The sequence below is a fragment of the Syngnathus typhle genome, linkage group LG7, assembly GCF_033458585.1.
Source record: "Syngnathus typhle isolate RoL2023-S1 ecotype Sweden linkage group LG7, RoL_Styp_1.0, whole genome shotgun sequence".
Taxonomy (NCBI): domain Eukaryota; kingdom Metazoa; phylum Chordata; class Actinopteri; order Syngnathiformes; family Syngnathidae; genus Syngnathus; species Syngnathus typhle.
Genome location: NC_083744.1, coordinates 7,341,685 through 7,365,577, shown reverse-complemented (window position 1 = coordinate 7,365,577; position 23,893 = coordinate 7,341,685). Strand labels below are relative to the sequence as shown.

The following is a 23,893-nucleotide window of genomic DNA, read 5'->3' as shown; positions in this document are numbered from 1 at the left end:
CAAACTGCCGCAAAAAACTTCCAAGAATTACTGGAAATGACTAAAATAACACACAGGCGGGGGCTGTTAAATGAAGTGTCCTTGAGGACCTTCTCATAATTTAGGAGCGTGTGACTAATAGGAGCCCCGGGTTGAACAATAGGATGAGTCACAAGAGGGGTCATCTCTGACAGAGGCAACACTCCCCACCAAGGACCTGCCTTACACAATCATCCTCTCACTACGCAGGAAACAGATGTGTGTGTGAAAATAAAGAGCCTGGGTCAAAAAATGGTTGAAGACAGAATTGGGTGACTAAAGCTTTCACTTGCCAAAATGTGTTAAAGGTGTAACGGGAAGTGTACGCTTATTCTAGTAAAGCAAGCCCTTTAACGGTGCCCACTGCGGTTTCCGTTTCTCTTGGTTACAGACAAATCCTGCACTTCTTTTCGTGTGCAGCTGTGATGTAAACTCGTGATACGAGGCCGAGTGTGTCAAGACACACCCGGATTTCTGGTTTGAGCAACCTTTTTGTAGTTGTGTAAAATATTTGAACTTCCTCTCAGAACCACGCTGCTATTTACACAGTTTCCTTCGTGGTTTAACTATACTACTTTCCTTGTGCCTGAAGGTGATAATTACTCAAAACTTGACACAGGGCGGACCTTTATTGACAAAGGATTAAAAAAAGAAAAGCGAGCTAAGTATGGTCTACCATGGGTTTACAATATCAAAAGTTCAGTAATATTTGTAGCATTTTCTTAAAATAGTAAAATGTCTGTATTATTATTAAAATAAATTTATATTTTTTAAAGAATTGGTTAACCAATTTATTGGTCAATTGAATTGAAAATTTGAGTCAATTTTTTTACACATTACAACATGAGACAAGGATAATGATATTTAAACTTTCTTCACCCACCTGCCCTCAAACAAATTGCCAAATAATCACAGATTTTTTTCATAGTTCTCTCTCTGTTCTAATGTTAAACAAATACTGAAGAACAAAGTAATGAAAAGTTCGATCTGTAATTCATATCTTTCTTGTAAGTGACCCCAAAAGGTTATTGCATCCCTAATATATATTCCTAATTAATCAGTTGACTCATTTTATTCTGCCCAATATCGGAATCAGCATCAGCCCTTACTTTTTTGTTTTACCTCATCCACAAATTACCTGACATTGATTTAGACAGTCTTCCCGGCAAAGAGAGCCTTGACTGTACTTGACCGTGTTGCTGCCTCTTCCTGTGTATACAGTATATGTGGGGGCAGTGTGTGTGTCCCCACTGGATGTCACGACCTGAAATTGGACTTTTTCGCAGCCCCTCACCCCTCCGAGCTCCAACTGTTCCAGACAGATGTTTCCGTTATCGTTTAATGTTTTCCCACAGTTCTCGTGTGTGCACATGTTCATACGTATGTGGGGTTCCCGCACGTGGGGGGCCCCTTGTCCTTTCTGCATTATAGACAGGATATGGTGGTTATCTGCAAGTCATTGGGTAGATTTACTCCGCATGGTGACACAATTCCCGTGTTTTGCTTGCAAGTGGCCCAGATGCAATACATGTCATGGTAGCTAGCGTAAAGGGGATGCAAACATTTGGGAATAGAATCAGTCCTACGAATCAGACGTATAATTGTAATATAGATCGGATGTAATGCGTCAATTCCTCCTTGACATCCTTGTTAACATCTACTGGCCTTTAACACACGTTAACTGATTTGTTTTTCTTTTTAATGATTTTTTTAAAAATACCTTTTGTTAGTGGTTCTCTCTCGGTTTCTGACTGAAATCTGTGTCTTATATTTTTAGTCTTTTTATTTTTTGTGAACTGTTATTGTTATGGTTGCAATGGTGTGTGTCATGGGAGGAGGAAGCAAAGAAGACAGTTGTCTCAGGAGATTAGAAAAGAAAATTACAGTGGGTAAGGCCAGGTCCTCAAACCGATAAGAAATGCCTGTTCCTTCATTCATGATACTATACGATATTCATCGCTTTAATTATACTATCGTGAATGAAATGACTGATGAGGACTTGTTTTTCTATCATTAAGCTGCAATAATGAGCAGCTTGCTCGGGCATGTGCCACCATAGGAAAAGGAGTAATGTCAATAATTGCATGTAATTGCAGTGTACATAAACAACGCCCACCCGTCCCCCCCACGACCGACCTACTTTGAGATGAGTGTTGCTGCTTACTCCCACCATATGCTTCTGGCATGTGTAAGAAGCATTGTTGGCTGGTTTCTCAAGCCCATTTTTATCTTTTTTTTAACTTAACATCTTATAACTGGTAAGAGACAGCAGAGAAAATCCAAGATACAGTAAAACTAATCCTGAGGCCATTGAACAGCATTTGTTTGCTACATGAAAACGAGAGCGTCAATACGTTGTCTGCATGGGCTTGATCAACCCAGTAATTAAGAAAAAAATAAAAGTAAAATGAAGCAAGTCTTCCTTGTCTGTCATTTGGATGTTTTTCACCCATTTGGTGGCTGCTAAGAATGGAGTCTGTGAATGAAGAAGATCCAACTTTGAGTCAGACAAGCGGCTTATAGAAAAGCATTCACTGCTGGAGTGTTGCGAGCTGGCCGCTGGTAGAATGCAGATGTTAGTTTGTTCCCATCCAAAAGAATACAATGGAAGCTCTGAAGTTCCCCAATTTGGTTGGATCAAAATAGTTCTTGTTTGACTCTGCCATGGATGCTTCAGTTTTGTTTAGAAATGTCCAGCCACGTCGAGTGTACAAATTGTTGTCAGGGGACTTCATGTTTGTTACCACTAAAATAGTGATTAGTCTTAGCCCAAAAAGGATGAAAGGTTCTGGTTGTCTTTTACCATCTTTTATTTGGCATGCCCATCCACATGGAGCCACAAAAACGCCTCGAGACACCATCATTTGCATATCGTGGCCCAGATACGCTCGCACCAACTGCTTGTTCTCACAGTCTTTTCCAAAACTGCATTTGCAATAGATGACCCAGTGGACATTTGGGTTTTCTACTTGTCATCAATGTTAACGTTTTTTCGATTGCCGTGCCTTTATTTTATGCAAATGTGGCCCCTCAGACAGATAAAGGCTGAGCTACTTGTTGATTCTAAAAAAAAAAAAAGTCAACTAAATATGTATTTGTGTCTGAAAATTATAATCCCCGTAAAGACAATAAAATACTTCACAATATTACTTTATCATCAAGCTGCATGTGACTCAGGCAATGGCAATGTCATGAAGCACAAATTTGCATGCAAACAATTACAGCTCACTTCTTAACATGCCACTTTCAAGCATTTTCTGTACAGTTACAGTTCAATCCAGACGACAGAACAGATTCACACTTCTATCCATTCCAACTTGGGAAATTCATTCAGATTACGTACACACATTGTGCAGCATTTATTTATCTCCCGCATTCAACCACAAAGTTGTGACACATAACAGAGCAGATTTTTGGCGGTGCCAGGCGAGCTGAGGTACGTGAAGTCAGAGCAGTGTCATCCCCTCAGCACCCTTGTGAATTGATGGCTTGTTCACCGGCTCCATTAACCACTGACAGGCACTCACGCCTGGACCATGCACGGCCGTGCCTTTTTCTCACCCATTCATGCACACTCATACTTCTTGTTTACATCAGCGTTACGCCATCCAGATTCTTGTTAATCACATAATGTGTCCACACATTCTGCTATCCACACAAGTATCTATACTTCAACTCAAGTGTGACAACGTTTGCCACCCCTGTGCTAAAGGTGACAAAAGCCACAGATGTTTTCTACTCAAATGACTACGCCCTGCTGCCCAGCACAGAAGAGTAAATTACAGACCATATGCTGGTATGTTTTTTTCCGACGTCTGCAAGCAATATTTGCCTGTGTGTTGAGTTCACGAGTGTTCGTCAAAAGCTTGGCGTACGCAGAACCTTCGGATGTTGTCGCTTGGGGCAGGCTCTTATTACTGGTCAAGCCACGCAGATTTATTGAGCTTTACAGTGGAGAGCCTTTCTACTTAGTCTTAATGACTCCTATCAAGAGTGCGAGCAGATGGCTCAGTTGCCATACAGTAGAGGATAAAATATCCACCGAGCTGGACTCCGGTTTTTCGTAGTGTGCCGGTTGAAGCTCATCATTTTTAAGTTTCACACATAAATGATTAGCAAATGCTGCACCATTTAGGGATGTCTGATGTCTTGATTACACTTTAGCTGGAATTGTATTAAACACTGTATTTGTCCGTCCGTCAGTCCGTCCGTCCGTCCGTCCGTCCGTCCATCCATCCATCCATCCATCCATCCATCCATCCATCCATCCATCCATCCATCCATCCATCGCACTTGCCCACATTAAGAGCCTTTGGATAATTTAATATCTTCAATGAACCTAATGGGCATGTTTTTAGAATGTGGGTCACAACAGAAGATGAGTGACATTCATTCATGGGTTTTTCCAGAATTGGATGACAATTTCAGGCACCAACTTTTTGGGAAGACGGAAAACCAAACCATTTATTTTCTCATTATTCATTAGTTTTTCAAGAAAACCATATAATATGATCCATCCAACTCAACCATCAGTCTGTCACTTGTTTTTGTTTGTTGACGTCTCTGTGGCACACTTGGAAAATATGAATCCTTTAAAAGCATCTCAAATCAGCAACGCATTACACACAGATAGTGGAGTGTGGTTGAGCATTTCCCCGCTTGCTAAAAAGCAGAGGCCTCGCTGCTTTTAACGGCAATAAAATAGAAGAGAAACAACATAAGATAACAATGGCGCTGTCTTTTTGTGCGACCTTTTGATCACATTCTAATCAACTGACAGTTTATTAATCCATGTAGAGCTTCCAATCACATCTGCGTATATCATTTTTATTAGTCACATGCAGTTGACGCATAAAATGCTGACTATTCTTGCTGCATTTCATTCAGAGTTTCTACGACTCACATCCAGATGGTAAATACCGCTGCCAATTCTTTCCGCCTTTTTTCCATCAGATATAATGCTGCTGATCATTATTGGGGTCTTTGATTCCTATTTACAACCACTTTCACAGAGTTACTCATGCACAGTGGTCAGATAGTAAAATCATTCTGCATTTCCTTCCTCCCATTTGTTCACATTTAAAGCTTTGTTTATCGTGCATGTAGTTTATTGTGCAAAGACAATGTCGCGGACAATTATTGTTGCTATTTGTTTGGACTCACATTATCTTATAATGCTCTCTCTGCTGATTTCAATTGATTGCTGGGCAGAATATCATAATTAGATGATTTTATTTTCTTCATTTTCTTATCCTTGTGTGCTATATCTATTGGCCCATACAAAACCAGTACAAAACTAATAACGGCTTATTGTATTGCATTTTATTGTTTCTGCAGGTTGTTTTTGCAGGAATTATTAACCCCCAACAGACAAACTCATTTATTGCTATCAAAAGAGGCCATGAAACAAAAGACAACAACAAGAGGCTGCCAGCAGCTGGGGCAAGCGTGTCTTTGTTTGGCGCCATCCCGTCGGTTTGCTTTAATATCCATTTTGCACGCATGGCCACACATTGTCAATCACATTATTATGAATACGCCACTTAACTCCTTGGATTAAGCGCACACTTGTCATGGAAACTGCCAGCTCAACTCGCATGCAAGAGAGGTCACCAGTGTGTCACCCTGTTATTTCCTCTTGAATACTTTCCCCTTCACGTCAAATCGAAGTTGTTTTTCCATCAGCAAAGGAACATTACGCCGGGGACTTTTTTTTCCAGCTCGTATCAGAGCCGAGGGAGGCAAAAAAGCAAATGGAAGGAACCTGGTTTTGTTTTCCATACCTGATAACGGCCCATCCTCTGTCGCTCCTTTGTCGGCTGTCCTGGCAGATGCCGTTTCCTGGAATGGAGTGTGTGTGGGAAGAAAGGTTAAAGGGGATCAAAGTCAGTCACCACAAAGGCATTGCAGCAGAAGTGACATATTAGTGACATATTTCTATTTTTATGAAAATAATATTTGAACATTTTTACCAAATCAACAGCTGTGTCATCATTAGGGAATAATTGGAATCAAGTCATTAGCGTAAAAGTTGTTCTTGATGGAAAGAGATAAGTATGAATAAGTGAATGATCCAAAACATACTGCATCATGGGGCAAACACACTTGAGGTGGTGCTGTTAAAAGGCTTTCTGAAGGCAAGGAAATTGATTATTCACATACTCTACAACACATCTATCGGTTGAGCCATCCTTCCATTTATGCATCCATTCACCCACATCTCTGTCTGTCAACATCCATCCATCCATCCATCCATCCATCCATCCACCCACCCATCCATCCATCCATCCATCCATCCATCCATCCATTCATGGATTCATTGATCCATCCACCAATTCATCCATCCGTCCATCCATCATCCATTCATGGATTCATCAATTGATCCGTCCATCTATATGGCCGTCCATCCTGGCTGACTTTTGGCATATAAGTCAGATCACACTGAGGTATTGGAACTATTACACTACCGGCGGTCACATGATTTATTTCAAATACATTGCGCTGAAATCATGACAAACGCACGCACGCACACGCGCACACACACACGCACACACACACACACACAGCGGCTAGGGGTGTATGGCAATAAACCCACCTCAAGTGGTTTTGCATGAGAACACTATGTTTTGATATAAATGTTCTACTGGGGGAGGATCATGTTCTTCTATGCACTCAGAAAACAACACTGCTGTTTGCTTAATACCCGTGCTTTGTAATGGTTTATTATCCTGTGTCTGTGTGTATATGTGCACACGCACGCATGTAAGTCACACCAAAGAATGGTGTTATCATATCAGACATTCTTGTGTGAACCTTATCTTTGCAACTACTGCATAGACAAAGAATTCAGATTACAGTTTTAGCCATTGCATGCGCACGGTTATCATTGGTTAGTGATAAATGCTCAGTTTGCACAACGCTATTAGCACACACACACACACACACACGGAATTTTGAACCTTTGAGATCAATGCTGCAATTGTTCAAGATATGGAATATAACATGAGATTATTGAAGTGAATGGCAAACGCCAACCATACATCACCTTTTCTGTCATGTTTGCAGTTTCCACCCTATGGTGGAGCTTATTTCACCGTGTCGCTAGATGACAAAGCGTTATTATTATGGTGTTTGTTCAGGAAATCAGGAAATTGTCTCTTCCAGCCAATCAAGAGAGGAAAGGATTGTTCTTTATGAAGTCACTGCTTACAATTGGTAGACCATAGCAGTTATTCAGAGTAAGCTTGCGAACGCTCCCGTGTCTACTGCCCGCCTTATTGCCTGAACATCCACTGATGAATAAGCCAAAAATCATTCAGCATAATTTCCAGGATTCCCACTCAAAAACGTACACCTCTTTGTCCACTCTCATCATTTGCCATTTCTCTCTGTTGCTCAGCATTATTGATCGTACCTTGTGGACAAAGCTTATGGTACATGTGACATCCCTCCCTGCATGTAGGGACATGTGCATTGATTAGGAAACGTCATCTGAACACAGTGACCCCGAAGTGTGAGTGGATGTGTGGGTATAATTTTACGCCCTGCATTTGAAAACAGACACTGTATTTGCACTTTCTACTCCTTACTCAAAATAAGGTATGTACTTTAGCACATTTCAGAGTCTATATAGTTTTTTGTACTTTAACCAGTTTTTTTTTCTTTTACACAAGTCTTCTTGAATACAGAGTACTTTTACCCCCTCTGTTGAGATGGACAAGAAACTCAGCTAATGCATGACATAATTTGGTTTATGACGCCCCCTTGTGGACGCACAAGGCACACATATGTTTGTTCAAATTAAAATGCTATTGCAGTTTTTCTATGAACCCCAAGGCCTTCGAACTAAAGGACTATAAAAACTGCGGTTTACATTGTGAATATAACATTGAGCCCCATTCTTCCCCGTTTTTTGTTTCCCTTTGCATGTGTAGACTGTGTACTCCGATATCTTGTATTATTCATGCACGTTAGTATTTTCGATGTTTAAAAGAGAAATCACGCGTAATAGATGACCTAAACTGTGACATCACCACAGAAGGAATCATAAAGAGGGCAGTTTACTTTTTACCTTGGGGTGTCTCACAATAATGGAGGGTCTGGGGATATGAGTACAAAATTCGTCATCATCGCCTTTTGAGGTGCTGGAATGGCAAAGGTCATCTTTGTCCTGAGGGTTACACTTTGAGTTAGTTCCGTTAGTTTCTCGTGTGGAGAAAGAGCCAATGGTCCCTTGAGATTTCTGCTGAGGTGAATTGGCATCTGGCTGAGACGTCACCGGGTCCAGCTCGTGTGTTCGACATGCTGCAGATTCTGGAGCAAGAGCTGGCTCGCTGTTGGAGTCGGAGGGGTAGCCGAAACAATGGCTTAGGGACGGGCAAGGAAGTCCGTGCATGATGGGAGACAGATGCTAGATCTAGTGGACCAAGGTTGTTTCTAATATAGCCACTAGCTCATCTGTAAATGAAATAAAATGTCAAATGTAAATGGTGCATTGTTTCACTTGCCTGACTTGAATGCAGACACATTGGCAACCAGTCCAGGGAGTCTGTCTCGGCCTTTCGCCCAATGTCAGGTGTGTGATTGGTGGTTAGATGCAAAATAATTCGTGCAGTGGTTCACTTGCCTGACTTCAGGGCTTGACCAGGATCCAGCTGCCCACAACCCGTAACAGGATAATCACCAAATATTGGTCTGTTAATCCAGAATGGTCCTCGAGTGACGATGAAAAATTTCTCCCAGGCAGTTGTCCACTTGTCCCTTAGCAGATTTGCCATTTGTAGGAGTACCCAGATACCACCTCATCCATCACTAAGGTATCATCCTCTCAGTCTGTTAGGAAAATTCCCAACCACCAGCACACAAGTAAGAATCCCTCGTCCTACAGCTTGTTGTGTCCTCTTATGATCTTGGTGTGTGTGTTTCCCTTCACAAGTTTCCTATTACTCCATCAGGTAGTTCCTGGTCTGTTTTGAAAGACCAGCAAGGCCACGTGGTTCCACACATGGAGGGGAGCACTCCGATTACTGTCCGATTTGATAACATGCTTATCCTGCACTTGGACAGCGCTAATAAATGATTCATCTGACCGCAGAGTGGCGCAAAGAAAAGCGTAGAGGTTATCATAAGGCTGGTTGAATACGGAGGCAGATGACGGCGCTCTGGTTACAGGAGGACAAGGTAAGTGATAGGCAGAAAGAGAAAGGAGAAGAGCAATGGAGCTTCACTCGTTTGGTGGCCCAAGTACTGAGTGTAGCCTTTCAATGACAGACACACACGAGGTCATGTATTGTATGAAGGCGACACACTCATATTGATGTGATGAGACAACTGTGCTGGGAGATGCTGCATGACACTCAGTTGAAATACAAAACAGAAAAAAAAGATTGCCATTCTGCATATTATAATATACTATCAAGCATGTCAAAGCAATCATAAGTTAAATGTACAAGCGTGCTTTGTGGAAATGAAATCAGATTTTATTTGTTCTTTTTGTTGTGCTAGGGACTAAAATCTGTGTGTTGCCGCAATCAAGTTTTGATATAATACAACTCCTCACCTATTACTTATGTTACTTTTATGACTAATATTACTCCTCGTAGTTCTAACTAATTATTTTACCAAAAACTCCCCTCGTCCTCATGCTGACAATAACGCAATTTGACCCTCATCAGCATCAGATAATTGAGGAATTGTCTGACATCTAGCGGTCAACATGAATATTGCAATGATAATATCATTCCCGCTGCCCCTTAAATGAGGACACTAATCGTCTGTCACGATATTTATTCAGGGTTGACTTTTGACTTTTGTTTAAATTATAACGAAAATAGTGTCGTTTTTCAGAGGGCATACTGTCCTTTTTTTTTATTTGTCATTGTTCGCAGTAGGATAATTGTTTTTTTCCTTGGCAAACGTCACTGAAGCGTCACTCCACTGTGGTTAATTGCACATATTGAAGCGAGATATTGCAGAAAAACCGGTAATACGCGAAAGTACGTAGGTAATTTGCCTTCAAAATAATACGCAATGGTTTTATTACAAGACAAATTGGAGATTTTCAGGCACTCTAGCAATTTAAAATGCCTAACCTATATTTAAATAATACAATAAAATAAACAGAATGGGTGCAATTGGTCTAAAACTACGTGTGAAAGCAATAATTGTTTTATTTTGGAAATCCATACTCGGATGTTCTATTTTCTATTCTTTACCTTGACAGACGTGGAGCTCCGCGGGAGAGCGCTGTCAGAGGATAATCGCAGGTGGCAAGCCTGACAAATCGGCGACGACAGAAATATGCGTTTGATTGCTGTTTAACAACGAAATAACAATTACATTTACCTCAGTTATTCATCGCTCTCGCTCCTTGGATGCTCAACAATGCGCTCGCCGGCTCGGTTCGTCGCCAGCTGGGCTCTCACCATCTACAACATCCAACATCTCCCCGCCGTCGTCCTCCTCTTCCTCTGTTGCACGCTGACGGTGATTGACGGGGCCGAGCGGCCCTGCACGGAGGTGAGCGATCCGCACCGAATTCACGCCGATTTACGTTCCATTCTTGCTTATTCCTCACCTATTCCCACCATGCATTGCCGGTTGGGCACTGATTGGGCTGCGTGTGGCGTTCATTTTCTCCTGATGGAAAAAGGGGGCATATTTCCGGTTTCTTGGGAAGTCTTCAAATCGATCAGAGGTTTAAAGACTTTCTGTCAAGGGTCACTTTGACACTGTGGTATTCTGATTTACAACATAAATTCTTACTTGTATCTCAAGTTAGTCATAGAAATCCCATCACCCCCCCAAAACCCAAACAAACCCAAACAATATCTGTTGAGGCAAAATAATAATAATAAATTGTAGTGACAATATTTAGCACAATTAAACTAATCCGAAAAGAAATGCTATATTGTTGATGATAGAAATATTTATTTTTAAAACCGCTACAGTAGGTGATGAAGCAGGAAGTCAACAATTTCTCAGGATTTTTGTAGCAACAGAATCACATCTCCATGTTCAGAACTAAAATCTGTGCTGAGGAATGTAAAGAAAGTAGTGCAAAAATAATTTTCTGCTATTGCATTTTTGAAAATCTAGAAAATCTTGATATAAAACCAGTGAGTGTAGAAACTAAACAGGCAAACAAGGGCCATGTGGATTGTTTTGGTATATGCCGCAGACTGATAATAAACAAACAGCAAGGGCTGCAAATGGACACCCCTGTCAGAACATGACTCATGAGTGCTTCCTCGCTCCAGTGTGTTGAACTTGGGCCACTGTGTGCTTATCAGTTTCCTGCATGGACTGTTTTTTTCCCGTCCAACTGCTCTGGATCAGATCGACACCTCCTCAGAAAAGCACACTTGTGTCATAGTGGTCCCTGAGATAGAGGGGCAACATTCCTGAAAGCAATCACTGCCTACTAGAGCTTGGCAATTATGACCTTAAATGAATTAGATATTACCCCGGACTTCAATAAAAAGCAAAGGACCAATCAAAACGTAATCGTTAGGGTAGTTTTTGAGCTTTCTCCCGTGTTTTAAGAAATGCACATTTGGCCCTGTCTCCAGAACAATTTGGTAATTTAATTCTCTTTGGTTGCAATGTTCTTCCAAGCATACTTGGCAGGGGATGTTTTCCTCATTGCAAAACATCGCAAATTAAAGCAAATTACAAAAGATGGAGGAAACCTTACCGTAAATTACGCCTATTGTTTGCTGCCTCGTCATAAACGTAAATGGTCCATGTTAGTGGAAACATGCTTCGATTATTCATTTATTTTTGTTAGGTCAAATTAGTATTATGCAAATACAGTAAACAAATTACTCTATTTGAAAACACAAATACAGCTCCATTCTAAAAAAAATCCAACCTTAATTTTGAAAATACAACTTTTTACCTAAACAATATATGACAAGGTATTTCCCCCCATTTTCAATGTGACCAAAAATTTTCTCATACAGATGAAAAACAATGACACTGCAAAAACATCTAAAGCGGTTGTTGCCATAGACGGTGGAATGTTGTGCTTCCAGACAAAAAAAAAAAAAAAAAAAGGAGTGGTAATTACTTGTCGCATGAGCTCGCCTCAGTGGAAGCAAAGTGGAAACGCTTTGAGCTTGTTAACGCAGTTGCTTCATCTTTCATTGTCCATTAAACCAAACAGTTTCACTCTGATAAAGGGGGGAGGAAGGAAGGAGTGTCCTTAGTGCATGACAGATACTACTGGCAACACAACCACATTATTGTATCATTTCAGTTGAAGTGCGTGTGCTTTTGGAACAATATTTTCCAATCATCGACGTGATAGAAAACCGGTGCATTCAGAACAAGATGACAAATTTGTGTTGATGAAACTTAAATGGTTAAATGGTCCTACGATGCATCGTTTAATTGAATTTAAGTCCACCTATGTACCTGTATTCCTTGAAAAGGTGTAAAACCAAATATTTTGATTGGGACTTCACACCGCTAATATTGATATTTGATGCTGGTTTTAAGTATTTGGGCTCTGTTTTTGTTTCAATTTGTGGTGCTTTCATTTTTTTTTTGCAGGAGGACTACTATTTTGAGTACACAGAGTGCCACAGTTCGGGCTCTCGGTGGCGGGCGGCCATCCCGCACAACCCCGGGGCCTGCGTCGGCCTGCCTGATCCAGTGCGCGGCACTGATTGCAGTAAGTCGCTGGCATGTTTTGGTGTGCTTCCATCATATGTGTTGACACCTCTTTATCGTCAGCCTGGAATTTCTCAAAACTCATCCTGAACGAATCTGTTTGGAGTGTCTTCCAATCCAAAGGCCAATGAACGCAAAACTAAAGAGGAGCTGCACTGCTCAGACAGGCGGTTTCAAAAAGGAATGCGTCAATTTATTATTAACATGTGTACTAATTGAAGATTCATTTGCAATTAAAGTCCGAAATTTAGGAGAAGAAACGTGTCTATTTTTTAGTCAGTTGTAATAGTACAGAATAGTTAGTTGTCCATTAAACTCTGAAAATTATTAGTTCAATTTCAAGGTTTATCTTATCAATTCATCCATCTATCAAGGTAGCTAGCTAGCTATCCTAATCAGTCTCTCTTTCAGGCTACTTGAGGCCCATAATAACGCCATTACTTCATTAGATAATTAACACAGTGATTAGAGCGATGTTGGAAATGATGAAGTCTTGTAGGTCAGATAAGCGGAACAGTAAGCAGGAAATAAAGGTTGCTAAACAGCTCACTTATGTGGTGAGACAAGTTGTTAGACATGCCTGCTAACAGGTTTGGCCTGCTAACAGGTTTGGCCTGTGCTGCACTGTGCATATATATATATATATGTATATATATATATAAAAAGACATAACAATGTTGTTAAAAATTGCATCAACCTTGACGAGCATTCTTGCCCTTTTGCCACCCAGCACTACGTATGGTGCCGTGGTGAAAAGTTCTATTTGTCATCCAACAATGTTGTGTGTTTGTAGCCTTTTCGTGCAAAGCTGGCGAGTTTCTGGAGATGTCAACCCAAGAGTGCACCCGCTGCGCGGCAGGAAGCTACTCTCTGGGCAGCGGCATCCGCTTTGACGAGTGGGAATCCATGCCGGCGGGATTCAGTAGCCTAGTTACCCCCCTGGAAACCGGCGCCCACCAAGACAGAGACCTCATGTGCAATAGGTGTCGCAAACACACATTATATTCGCCTCCGCTTGTATGACTCATGAACTGTATTGAAAATTGCACACATGTATAAATGCATTTCCTGTATGTTTTATTCATGCATGTAATTTGATGTGTGCCATTTATAATCCAGTGAGAGTTTGTTTATGTGACCCTTTTGCTATTTCTTCATCTTCTCCAGCTCGTCTTGGGTCCCTCAGGGAAGTTATCTGGCGTCCAACCGGGACGAGTGCACAGTCTCACTGGTGTACTCGGTCCACTTGAAGAAGCAGGGATCCGTCACGTTTGAGTATCAGTACCCGGACAACAACTTGCTCTTTGAGTTCTTTGTACGTAGAAAAGACACACACTTGGTTGGGTTTTTATTTAATTTAAATTTTTTAAAATTTTGATTTAAGCAGCTATTGTATTTGCAAATCAAACAACACTGAATTGTTCTTTTTATATTATGAATATTAAATAACTTGATCGATTAAAAAAATAAAAAAATAAAAATAATCAGATCTACACAGTATACAGGATTTTTTAAAATCTTTTTCTGTTTTCTACAATACTACTACTGGATGGATCAACAAATGATCAAAAAACATAATTTTTAATCTATATGCTGTTTATGTCTACATGTTAATAATATTATTGCAGTATTTATAATAAAGCAACAAGTTGAAACAATAATTCTAAAAATGTTAAATGTGTACGTATGGTTAGTATTTATATTTTATTTATAATAACCTATTATCAAATAACATTTTAATAAACTTTAAATAAACTTTGCAGTGAAGTATTCAGTGCGGTCATCAGTTGAGGTGAAAGTTAATTGAGTGTAATTGTGTTGAATGGATTGCAGATCCAGAATGATCAGTGTCAAGAGATGGATCAGAACTCAGAAACTAAATGGCTTAAGAGTACCAGCCAAGGAGAATGGGCCACCCACACGGTAAATTCAAAAGCACGTTAAACTTGCACCGATATAGAAGTTTTTAAATTTTGCCCTAATGGTGACTTTTTTTTGGTCACCATGTTCACCAGGTGAACCTCAAGTCTGGCACCAACATCATGTACTGGAGGACAGGTGCCATCACGGTGAGCACCAAAGCAGCAAAACCTGTCCTCCTGAAAAACGTCCAAATAGAAGGTTTGTTTTATCTCTATTTTTTCTCTTGGAATCGTTACTCCAGCAGATATTCATCTGTTCCCTTGGCACGTTTTCCTCCTCTCTCCAGGTGTGGCCTACACATCTGAGTGTTTCCCCTGTAAGCCGGGCACTTTCAACCGAGTGCCAGGCTCCTCCACGTGTGAACCCTGCCCTCGGGACACTTTCTCGGGCCACGGGGCGAGCTCCTGCTCCCCCTGCGACAGGGCCACTCAATATGCAGGTAGACACATACACTCTCATGGGCACACAGGGTCTGATTTACTATGGTGTAGATTTTGGTGTGCAAACAGGTGTAGAAGCTGAACTACCAATCTGTCTCATTTGGGATTGAGTCTGTCAAATAGCACTAAATCGCAGTGCAGTTCTGTTTTGCTCAATCTGGGATGGGCAGACCTGAGACATATAGCTGATTTTGCTTTGATGTTGACTCAATGTCTTATTTTGCAGATGAGGGATCTGGACAATGTAAGAACAGACCTCCATGTTCCAAGAAAGACTTCTTCAACATTCACACTGCGTGCGACAAAGACGGAAAGGTAAGGAAACCTGCTGAGTCTTAACCAATCACCTTCTGGAAATGCTTGCACATTAAATTTCCTTTGTAACTGCAGACACAGGTGCTATATAAGTGGATCGAGCCAAAGGTCTGCTTGGAGAACGTGACTGGAGCCGCGGGGCTGCCCCCTGGTGGCGAGCGAGAAGCTTGCCCTCCTTGCAACCCTGGTTTTTATAACAACGACACGTCGGTCTGCTTGCCCTGTCCCGCTGGGTCCTACTCGGACGGAATGAAACGTACCAAGCCTTCTCATTGTTGCTTTTGTTTGGTCATTGGGCCTCCTTCACTTTTTGTTCATCTGTTCTTTTTTGTGTCCCTCGCCAGCATGTCAGCAGTGCCCGGCGGGCACCGAGCCCACCCTGGGCTTTGAGTACAAGTGGTGGAACGTTCTTCCCGCTAACATGAAGACATCTTGCTTCAACGTGGGGAACTCCAAGTGTGACGGCATGAACGGTGAAAACAATAGAAAATGCTAGCAGATGTTTTTGTGGGAGACTGGAATTTTACTTCATTTTACGGTGTTGTATAAACGGATTTTGTCAAAAAATCTCATTGTGCCTTTCTATCTTCTAGGTTGGGAGGTGGCCCGCGATCACATCCGGAGCGGTGCGGGAAGCTCGGATAATGACTACCTCATCCTCAGCATTCATATTCCCGGCTTCAAGTGAGCATGTCTCTCTTGTCACTCCTTGTGTCGCGTCTCTGCTCGTCATGACTCTTTTTCTTTGTCCGACTTCCCCCAGGCTTCCGACGTCCTTATCCAGTCACTCTGGCACAGAGTTTGGCCGGATTACGTTTGAGTTTGAGACTGTGTGCACCGCTGACTGTGAATTCTACTTTATGATGGTGAGGGGGAACTCCTGTCAGTATAGTGCCAACATTTCCTTTCATACAGTGTTGACTAGTTTATTGTGTATATATTTTCGAAGGATGTGAACCGCAAGAGCACCACTGTGGTGGAGTCTTGGGAGAGCAGCAAAACAAGACAGTCTTATACACACATCATGACCAAAAATGCCTCGGTCTCCTACACATGGGCCTTCCAGAGGACCAACCAGCCCACGGGTGTAAGTTGTGACATGACTTTTAAAAGTCCACTTAAACTTGACGGTTGTGCATCTGGCTCAAAAATCTGCCTGCATTGTTGACTTGGGATTTCAGGGGCAACCTGTTTGGGCAGTAAACCAGCTGAGACAATTTGAAATGCTTGGTCATCATAGTATTTAAAAAACTTCTGATGTGGCTACAATACCATATCAAGTAAATGTTGAATTGTCTTTTGCAATTCATTTAAAAGTGTTGACATTGCTACTACCATACTATTTTCATTCATTTCATTTTTGTATTTACTGTATTTATTTTTTATTTATTTGGAACCTTATTCTGATGTCATTTTAGTTACTTGTGAAATTGCTGTCAATTTGCTTTTTAGCACCCTGAGTCCCTCATGTACACGTGTGTGCGTTCTTCCTTGCGTAGGTCCGTCATTATGTGAACGACGTGGCACGCATCTACTCCATCGTGGTCAGCAACGCGGTGGACGGGGTGTCGTCCGAGTGTCGCGCTTGCGCCCTCAGTGAGCAGCCGTCCAGCTCGGCGTGCGTTCCGTGCCCGCCCGGTCACTACATCGATCCGCAGAGCAGCCACTGCAACGAGTGCCCTCCCGACACCTACCTGCTCCCCCAGGCCACGCCGGGACCGGACGCCTGCAAACCTTGCGGACCAGGCAGCCAGAGCAGCAAGGTCGGTTCAGAAGATTGTTGTCGCGTCACGCATTCATCCATGCTTGTCATTTACATATGTACATACTTTATGCTTCACATTGTGCTCCAGGACCACCGCTTATGCTACAGCGACTGTCACTTCACACACACGGACGGCAACGTCACCATGACCTTTGACTTCAGCCCGCTGGGCTCGGTGGGAACGCTGATGAACGGGCCAAGCTTCACCTCCAAGGGAACCAAGTACTTCCACCTGTTCAACGTCAGCTTGTGTGGAGGACAGGTGAGAGCACACAACAGCGGATACATGCCCTTCTTATTAAAAAGAAAACAAGGACAAAAAAAAATCTTTATGGCTTATTATATTTTTTTAGAGAGCTCTTTATGTGGCCCTAAAAGTATTTTTGACTGTGCAACATTGGTGGCAGTAAACAATTTGTCTAAGATTTCAGTTTTCAAGAATTTAAAACGTTCACGCCAGTGAATGGGCTAATATTAGCGATGTGCTAGTACTGTATCTTGCAGCCTTGTTTCATGGTATCATTACCAGGATAAGCTGCCCTTTTGTGACCGTTTTATGATCAGGAAATAGAAATTAGAAATGAGTAGAATATTGTCATTATGTGTGTAATTTCAAGGAGGGAAATTTAAAATTAAACATACTTGTGGTATTAGTATTGCTTGTCTGGAAAAAGTGCACTTGAACTTGCCTCCTTAATATCCTCTATGCACTCCCCTCTCAAGGATCATCTGGCCTTGTGCAAAGACAACGTGAGCGACCTATCTGTCAGCGATTCTCAGAGCGAGCACAGCGACGGTAGCAACGCTGTTCAGACCTTCATCTGCCAATCAACCATAATACCAGCCAGCGGACGAGGCTTCAACACAGCACTCACCTCGCAGTCCATTAACCTGGCTGACACTTTCCTCGGTGAGCAGCTGAGTACACGATGTACGCAACCGTGGCTGTCCGTGATGAACATGCTAAAACTTGATGTCACTTTGAACAGGCGCAACGGTCGAGAGTACACATGCTGGTATTAAGGCACGACCGGAGCTGTTCCCCCACTCCTCCGGGAAAGTGCCAGATGTCAACTTTTATTTCCGGTAAGCCTTTAAAAAGATCATTTTAACATGTATGCATTTTTCAAATTTCACTACATAATAAATTTGGGTTTTTTGTTAGCCAATCATCAAATATCTTGAAAGCTTAAAATAATCATTTCAGAAATTTCCTGTTTTCTCGATTGCTTTTGGAAATATGTGCTAAATCATGGTGAAAGGATTGCTCTTGTTTTTTGTCCACTGGCTGGAACGTTTAAATCAAAAGTGCTTGCCGTATTTGTTGCCAAGGTCTTTGGAGCCCACCTCGTCTTGCGAGTCGGGTCGCAGCACAGTGGTGTCAGTGCGCTGCAATCCCTTAAAAAGCACCAAAGGAGAACTCTCTGTGCCCAGGTAAGCGCATCACCATTATGGTTCAATGAACCAGGTTCCTATTATTACGCTCGCTCACGCTTCACATCTTTTGCAGTACATGTCCCGCGGGAACGTGCGACGGCTGCACATTTCATTTCCTGTGGGAGAGCTCCGGGGCATGTCCCACGTGCACCCAGAACGACTACCACCGCATAGAGGGAGCCTGCAAGGCGGGACAAATGGTTTGTGGAGTCTCTCAAGTTTGAGATTTTCTTTCCATTATTTTTACACTACATACATCCATTTTTATAGCGCCTGTCCTCATTGTGACATGTTGGTCAGAAAACACTAGGTGTAGAAAATGATAGCGCGCTTTACAAACTAATTTTAAGGCTCACTGCTCCTCTCTCCTGCGGTGTTGATGCAGAGTACGGGCCTTTGTTATGGAGGCATCCAGAGGCGCAGCTCAGGGTTTTGATGAGGCAAGCAGCTACGACTGGCCAGACAGTAAAACCGTGAATTGTATTTCCACTCGTGGAGGCATCACCAAGCCACCAAGCTTAGTCTTTTGCTTTGACATGAAATTCAGGTAGGAGATGTAAATTAGACCAATTGCGAAATCACACACTGAGAAAATTCAGAAAGACTCACTTAAAAACAAAACTTGGGAAATGGGCAGCTCACAAATGTTTCACATGGTTGTGTAATTTAATGCATGTTATCTTTTCATGCCAAATGAGATTTGACAGTGGTGTTTTTCTTATTAAAAACATTAACACTTTGATTTATTTCATGGGACTGGAACAGATTTATAACATTCCCTAGTAGTTGATTTGGGTTTGAGTTTTTTTATACACAAGCAAATCAATCAAAGAGGCCTTTTGCTTTCATTCTGTTTGTAGATCAAGGGACAAACTTGATGAGCTTGATGCGTTTGTTTGCAGGATCTGCTCTACGTGTGGACGGAGCCTAAGGTTTGCATGGGAGGCGTGAGCTTGCCCGACAAGGAGACGCTGCCGTGCGAAGGGATGGACCTCTGGGTACAGCTCTGCGCCGGATTGGGCGCCTTCCTCACCGTGCTGCTCGTCTCGCTCACCTGCTACTTCTGGAAAAAGAACAAGCGGTACGTTATCTGGTTGTCTGTTTATTTTATCTAGCTTACAGTCTGTGTGTCTAAGTACTTGAAATACTCAGTCAGTCTGCAACCCTCATTTAGTACCTACGTAAAGCTCTTATTGTGGAATGTTGATATATTTAAAGAAAACTAATGAATTAACTAAAATGGAAACATTTGTATTAATGATGATGAAAAAATGGTATTTAACATAAACGTACTGGTTGATGCACTGTACCTGTACCTGTTTGCCTATTGATTCATATATGTGTCATCTGTGCTGCAGGTTGGAGTATAAGTACTCGCGCTTGGTCATGTCCGCTAACAGCAAGGAGTGCGAAATGCCAGGCGCTGACAGCTGCGCCGTCATGGAGGGCGAGAATGAGGGCGACATGGACGATGAGGTGGTCTACTCCAAACCCTCGCTGCTTGGAAAACTCAAAGCCATAGCATCCAAGGTGAGTTACATTCTTGTAAGAAGATAGTGTTATTCAGGTTTTTGGATGAAATTTTAGGGTCTAAATGCAATATAAGCTTTGCAGGCGAACAAGATTATCGTTCTCTAAACTTTTCATGTCCAACTGTTGAATGATTCTACTTTTTGCAAAATGTTCTGTACTCTGACAAGGCTCTCTGGATCGCAAACTCCAAGAAAGTCCACCTGATGGACTTCAAAATCCATAATATAGCAGGAGAACACCGTACTATTTTATAGTAAACTGTTGCTTTTTTTTTTTTTTCCTCTCAGAAAAATGGGCAAAACTATGAAAACATGCAGCTAAACTCATCTCATTCTAAAGGCTTGGTGTGGAGTTAAAGCAAAGAGAAACCAAAAGGGAGAGGCCCTCAGGAGATTGTCCACTGGTGAAGACCCCTTTAAAACAATCACCCACCTCTAGAAGCTTTTTTGGGCACGCACATTCTCACACACACATGCATACATACACACATAACCACATACATACGCACACAGTGGCCTTCAAGTGGATACAAGTGGGTAAGAGCTCAGGGTAAACTGGGGAGCTATACGGAGCTATGATTTTCGTTGTTTTGGTTATGTTAGCTACAAGGTGGGGATTTTCTGTGTTTACCCCTTCCCCTCCTACTTTCCTCACAAAAGCATCTGTGGCCACTTGTCATCTGTATATTATTTTTGTTTTGCTCCAATTGTTGTACAGCGAGGTGGACGCTGAGGTCCCGTACTCCAAATAAATTATGACTTATTTATGTAAAATGGACCCCTGTTGGTTTCTCTTTATTTTTTGGGGGAGGATTGGACCATTCAATAAATAAAAAGAAGTGAATTTTTGTGATAAAGATTTTAATTTTGAAAATGTGGTGTGGTAAATGTTTTATGGGGTTCAGTTAAACATTTTAAAAATGAAAACTATTATTTTTTTACCAAACTGTGTAGAATTTATGAATTCTACTGCATTTAAATAATTGGGGCGAGGGGGACAAACACCAGATAATAGATAATTTTTCCAAACGTTTCTACAGAATAGTTAGTGGAATTAAACATGATCAAATTAATAGAAATTTATAAGAGAAACAAAATGTGTTTTTTAAATACATTTTAATAGCTAGAAATTAAAATGTATTGTAACATACTGCATGTAAATATTTTTAGCCAGTGATTTACATATTCAAATATTGAACTGTGCTTGAATATTTTATTAACCATTTAAAAATATAACTTAAATGAAATTAAAATTAGGCACAAAATGAAGAGCGCTGCATTTCTTCAAGCATGCTCAGATTAGGTTTTGTCAGAATACAACTTCTTGAATTTCTTTATTAAAAATAGAAACAAATAAAATAAATTATACAGATGTATACTATATGATACGAAACACACTTGGATTTGTTTAGTCTAATCAATTACACAATTTACAAAAAAACGCACATAAATGACTAATCCTGATGAGGTTTGTGTCATTCACTAAATACCACAATGAAAATTATAATTAATATAATATAATTATATCCTTATAATTGATTTTCAAATCCATATTTGGCCTGTTCTCAGACAAACATTTATGCAATTACCTCAATTTCCAACAGAGGTCGCTCTGGACACAGAAAATCAGCCTCTTCGCTCAACCCTGCAACACAGGAATCGATTAGGTGAAAAGTGGGACCCCTGTCATTCGTAAGCGATAGGGCCCGTCTGGCCTGCGAATAGGGAAAATCCACGTATGTTGAATGTCCATCATAAACGTGTTGATAAAAACAAAATAGATTCAACTATATGTGTGTGCACGCGCGTATTGCAATAACATGACTTTTTTTCTTTTACCTTTATTTTCTATTTTTTTTACTTGTTACTTTCATTCTCACTTTTTTAGCAATCGTTGGAATGGAATCCAATAAGTTACAGACGTGCTTTAAAAAAAAACTCTCTTTCCCATTTACCATACAATACAATTTTATTCATATAGTGCATTTCACAACAGCTGCAGCTGCAACAAAGCACATATAACATCCCACACATCACATAGACACCACCCCCGTAATCATCCAAACTTCTCTCTCACATGGAGGAACGAGAGGTAAGCTGTTGGACATGGGTGAGTTGGTGGTGGTGGGTGGGGGCTCACAGGAAGAGTGTGAGACCATTTGGTCCACTTAGCGAGCGCATAACTAGGGTTAAGTGTGCAGTTAAGATGCCAACTTACTGAGCCAAAAACTCATCAGCCAATCACCAGGCGAGACTTCCCCCCCCACCACCACTGCCAGCCCCCCAATTCAATTCAGTCATCTGCAAGTTGACGTGCTGGATGCGGTCGTCCATAGCAACCTCACCATCAATGCGGGGTGCATCTTTGTAGGAATGGCTGAGTCTTGTGCGAACAAAGCCTTTGTGTGTGCGTGTGTGTATTTGTGCATGTGTGTGTTGCTTTGAGTTCGTACCATGAGTTGTGTGAGTACTTTTCATAATAATATTATATTGCTTTATATTTTTAGATTATGTTTGTGCGGATTTGTTCGAGTTTTGTTTTTGTTCTATTGTGTCATATTCGTGTTTCAATTGTTTTGGTCTTGTATCTATCTGTGTTGTGTGCTTCATTTCTGTTTTGTTCTTTGTATTGTTTGCATTTTGTTGTGTTTTGTGTCAATTTGTATTGTATTCATGTTGTTGGTGGTTTTGTTGTGTTGTTCTTTTATTTGAATAAGTAAGATATGTTTAAGTATGGTGTTGTGTGTTGTTCCTAATATGTGTGTGTTGTGTGGGATCGCTCCTCTGCCATGCAGCTGCACAAATCAGCATCCGGATAACACGTTACACGCAATAATCTCAATGCACGTGAACGCTTGATGTGCTTTTAATTGCGAGATGGATAAGGAAAGAAGAGGGGAAAATTCTAAACTGGCATAATGTAGATCACTCTTTTTTGTTTGTTTTTAAAATGTTTAAAAAGTGACCTTTTACAATCTCCACCCGAGCTCTATCACACTTACATAATAAGGCACATTGCCATATTGAAAACATCACAGACACAAAAGAAGACAGATCAGAAGAAGCAGCTATCACTCGTCTCTTTCCTCCAACACAACATGTGTTCATCCAAGCACAACTTTCATTTCAGTAGAGAACTCAGAACGACAGTGGGCTAACTCCATTTTCGCAAACACTGAATCCTGCAAAATGCCAACATCGCAATTTCTGTCCATCACCCACAAGAAGTAATTATTGCCTGATAAATGGCCGATATATAAACCGCCCAGGATTTAAGCAGCCATAAACTTTCAATAACTTCCCTGGCAAGGTAACAGAAAATGGAGTTAGCCCAATGTGGTTCTCAGTGGCACAATCTCCTTATTTTGCTTGACATTTAAATGCATTCCTGGATGGTAGTGGTTGGTATTATAAACTGTGTCTTGTAGTAAGTTACACAATATTTGGAATGTTTTCTCGTAAGAGTACATTTTCTCACCTCATAATGATTAAAAAATCTGGAAGAATGTTTTTTTTTTTTATATTATCTTTATATAATCTTTGTACTTTCCATTAGTGTTTCTCTTTTGTTACAAATTCCATTTTCACAAACTTTCTTTTGATAACATTTATGTTAAAAAAATTATAGTACCGTATTTTCCGGACTATAAGGCGCACCGGACTATAAGGCGCACCATTAATGCATCATGTCAGATTTTTAATCCAAATCAAATCATTCTCCATTTGATCTCTTTTTTATTTTAACTTCAGACGCAACAAATTACTTTATAATCACAAAATAATGATCC

General features: G+C 41.1%; 1 protein-coding gene across 1 annotated transcript; it reads left to right on the top strand.

Moving 5' to 3' along the window:
* The first annotated feature begins 10,257 nt into the window (after window positions 1-10,257).
* elapor2a (endosome-lysosome associated apoptosis and autophagy regulator family member 2a) lies at window positions 10,258-20,883 on the top strand. The gene is made up of 22 exons (XM_061283302.1): window positions 10,258-10,536; window positions 12,574-12,694; window positions 13,487-13,676; window positions 13,861-14,008; window positions 14,527-14,616; window positions 14,709-14,814; window positions 14,903-15,055; window positions 15,283-15,371; window positions 15,447-15,627; window positions 15,716-15,844; window positions 15,965-16,055; window positions 16,135-16,237; window positions 16,321-16,458; window positions 16,871-17,134; window positions 17,225-17,398; window positions 17,860-18,046; window positions 18,126-18,222; window positions 18,469-18,570; window positions 18,647-18,773; window positions 19,476-19,654; window positions 19,932-20,103; window positions 20,394-20,883. The coding sequence occupies exons 1-22, from the start codon at window positions 10,402-10,404 to the stop codon at window positions 20,460-20,462; spliced, it is 3,045 nt and encodes a 1,014-aa protein (XP_061139286.1). The 5' UTR covers window positions 10,258-10,401; the 3' UTR covers window positions 20,463-20,883.
* Window positions 20,884-23,893: the final 3,010 nt, after the last annotated feature.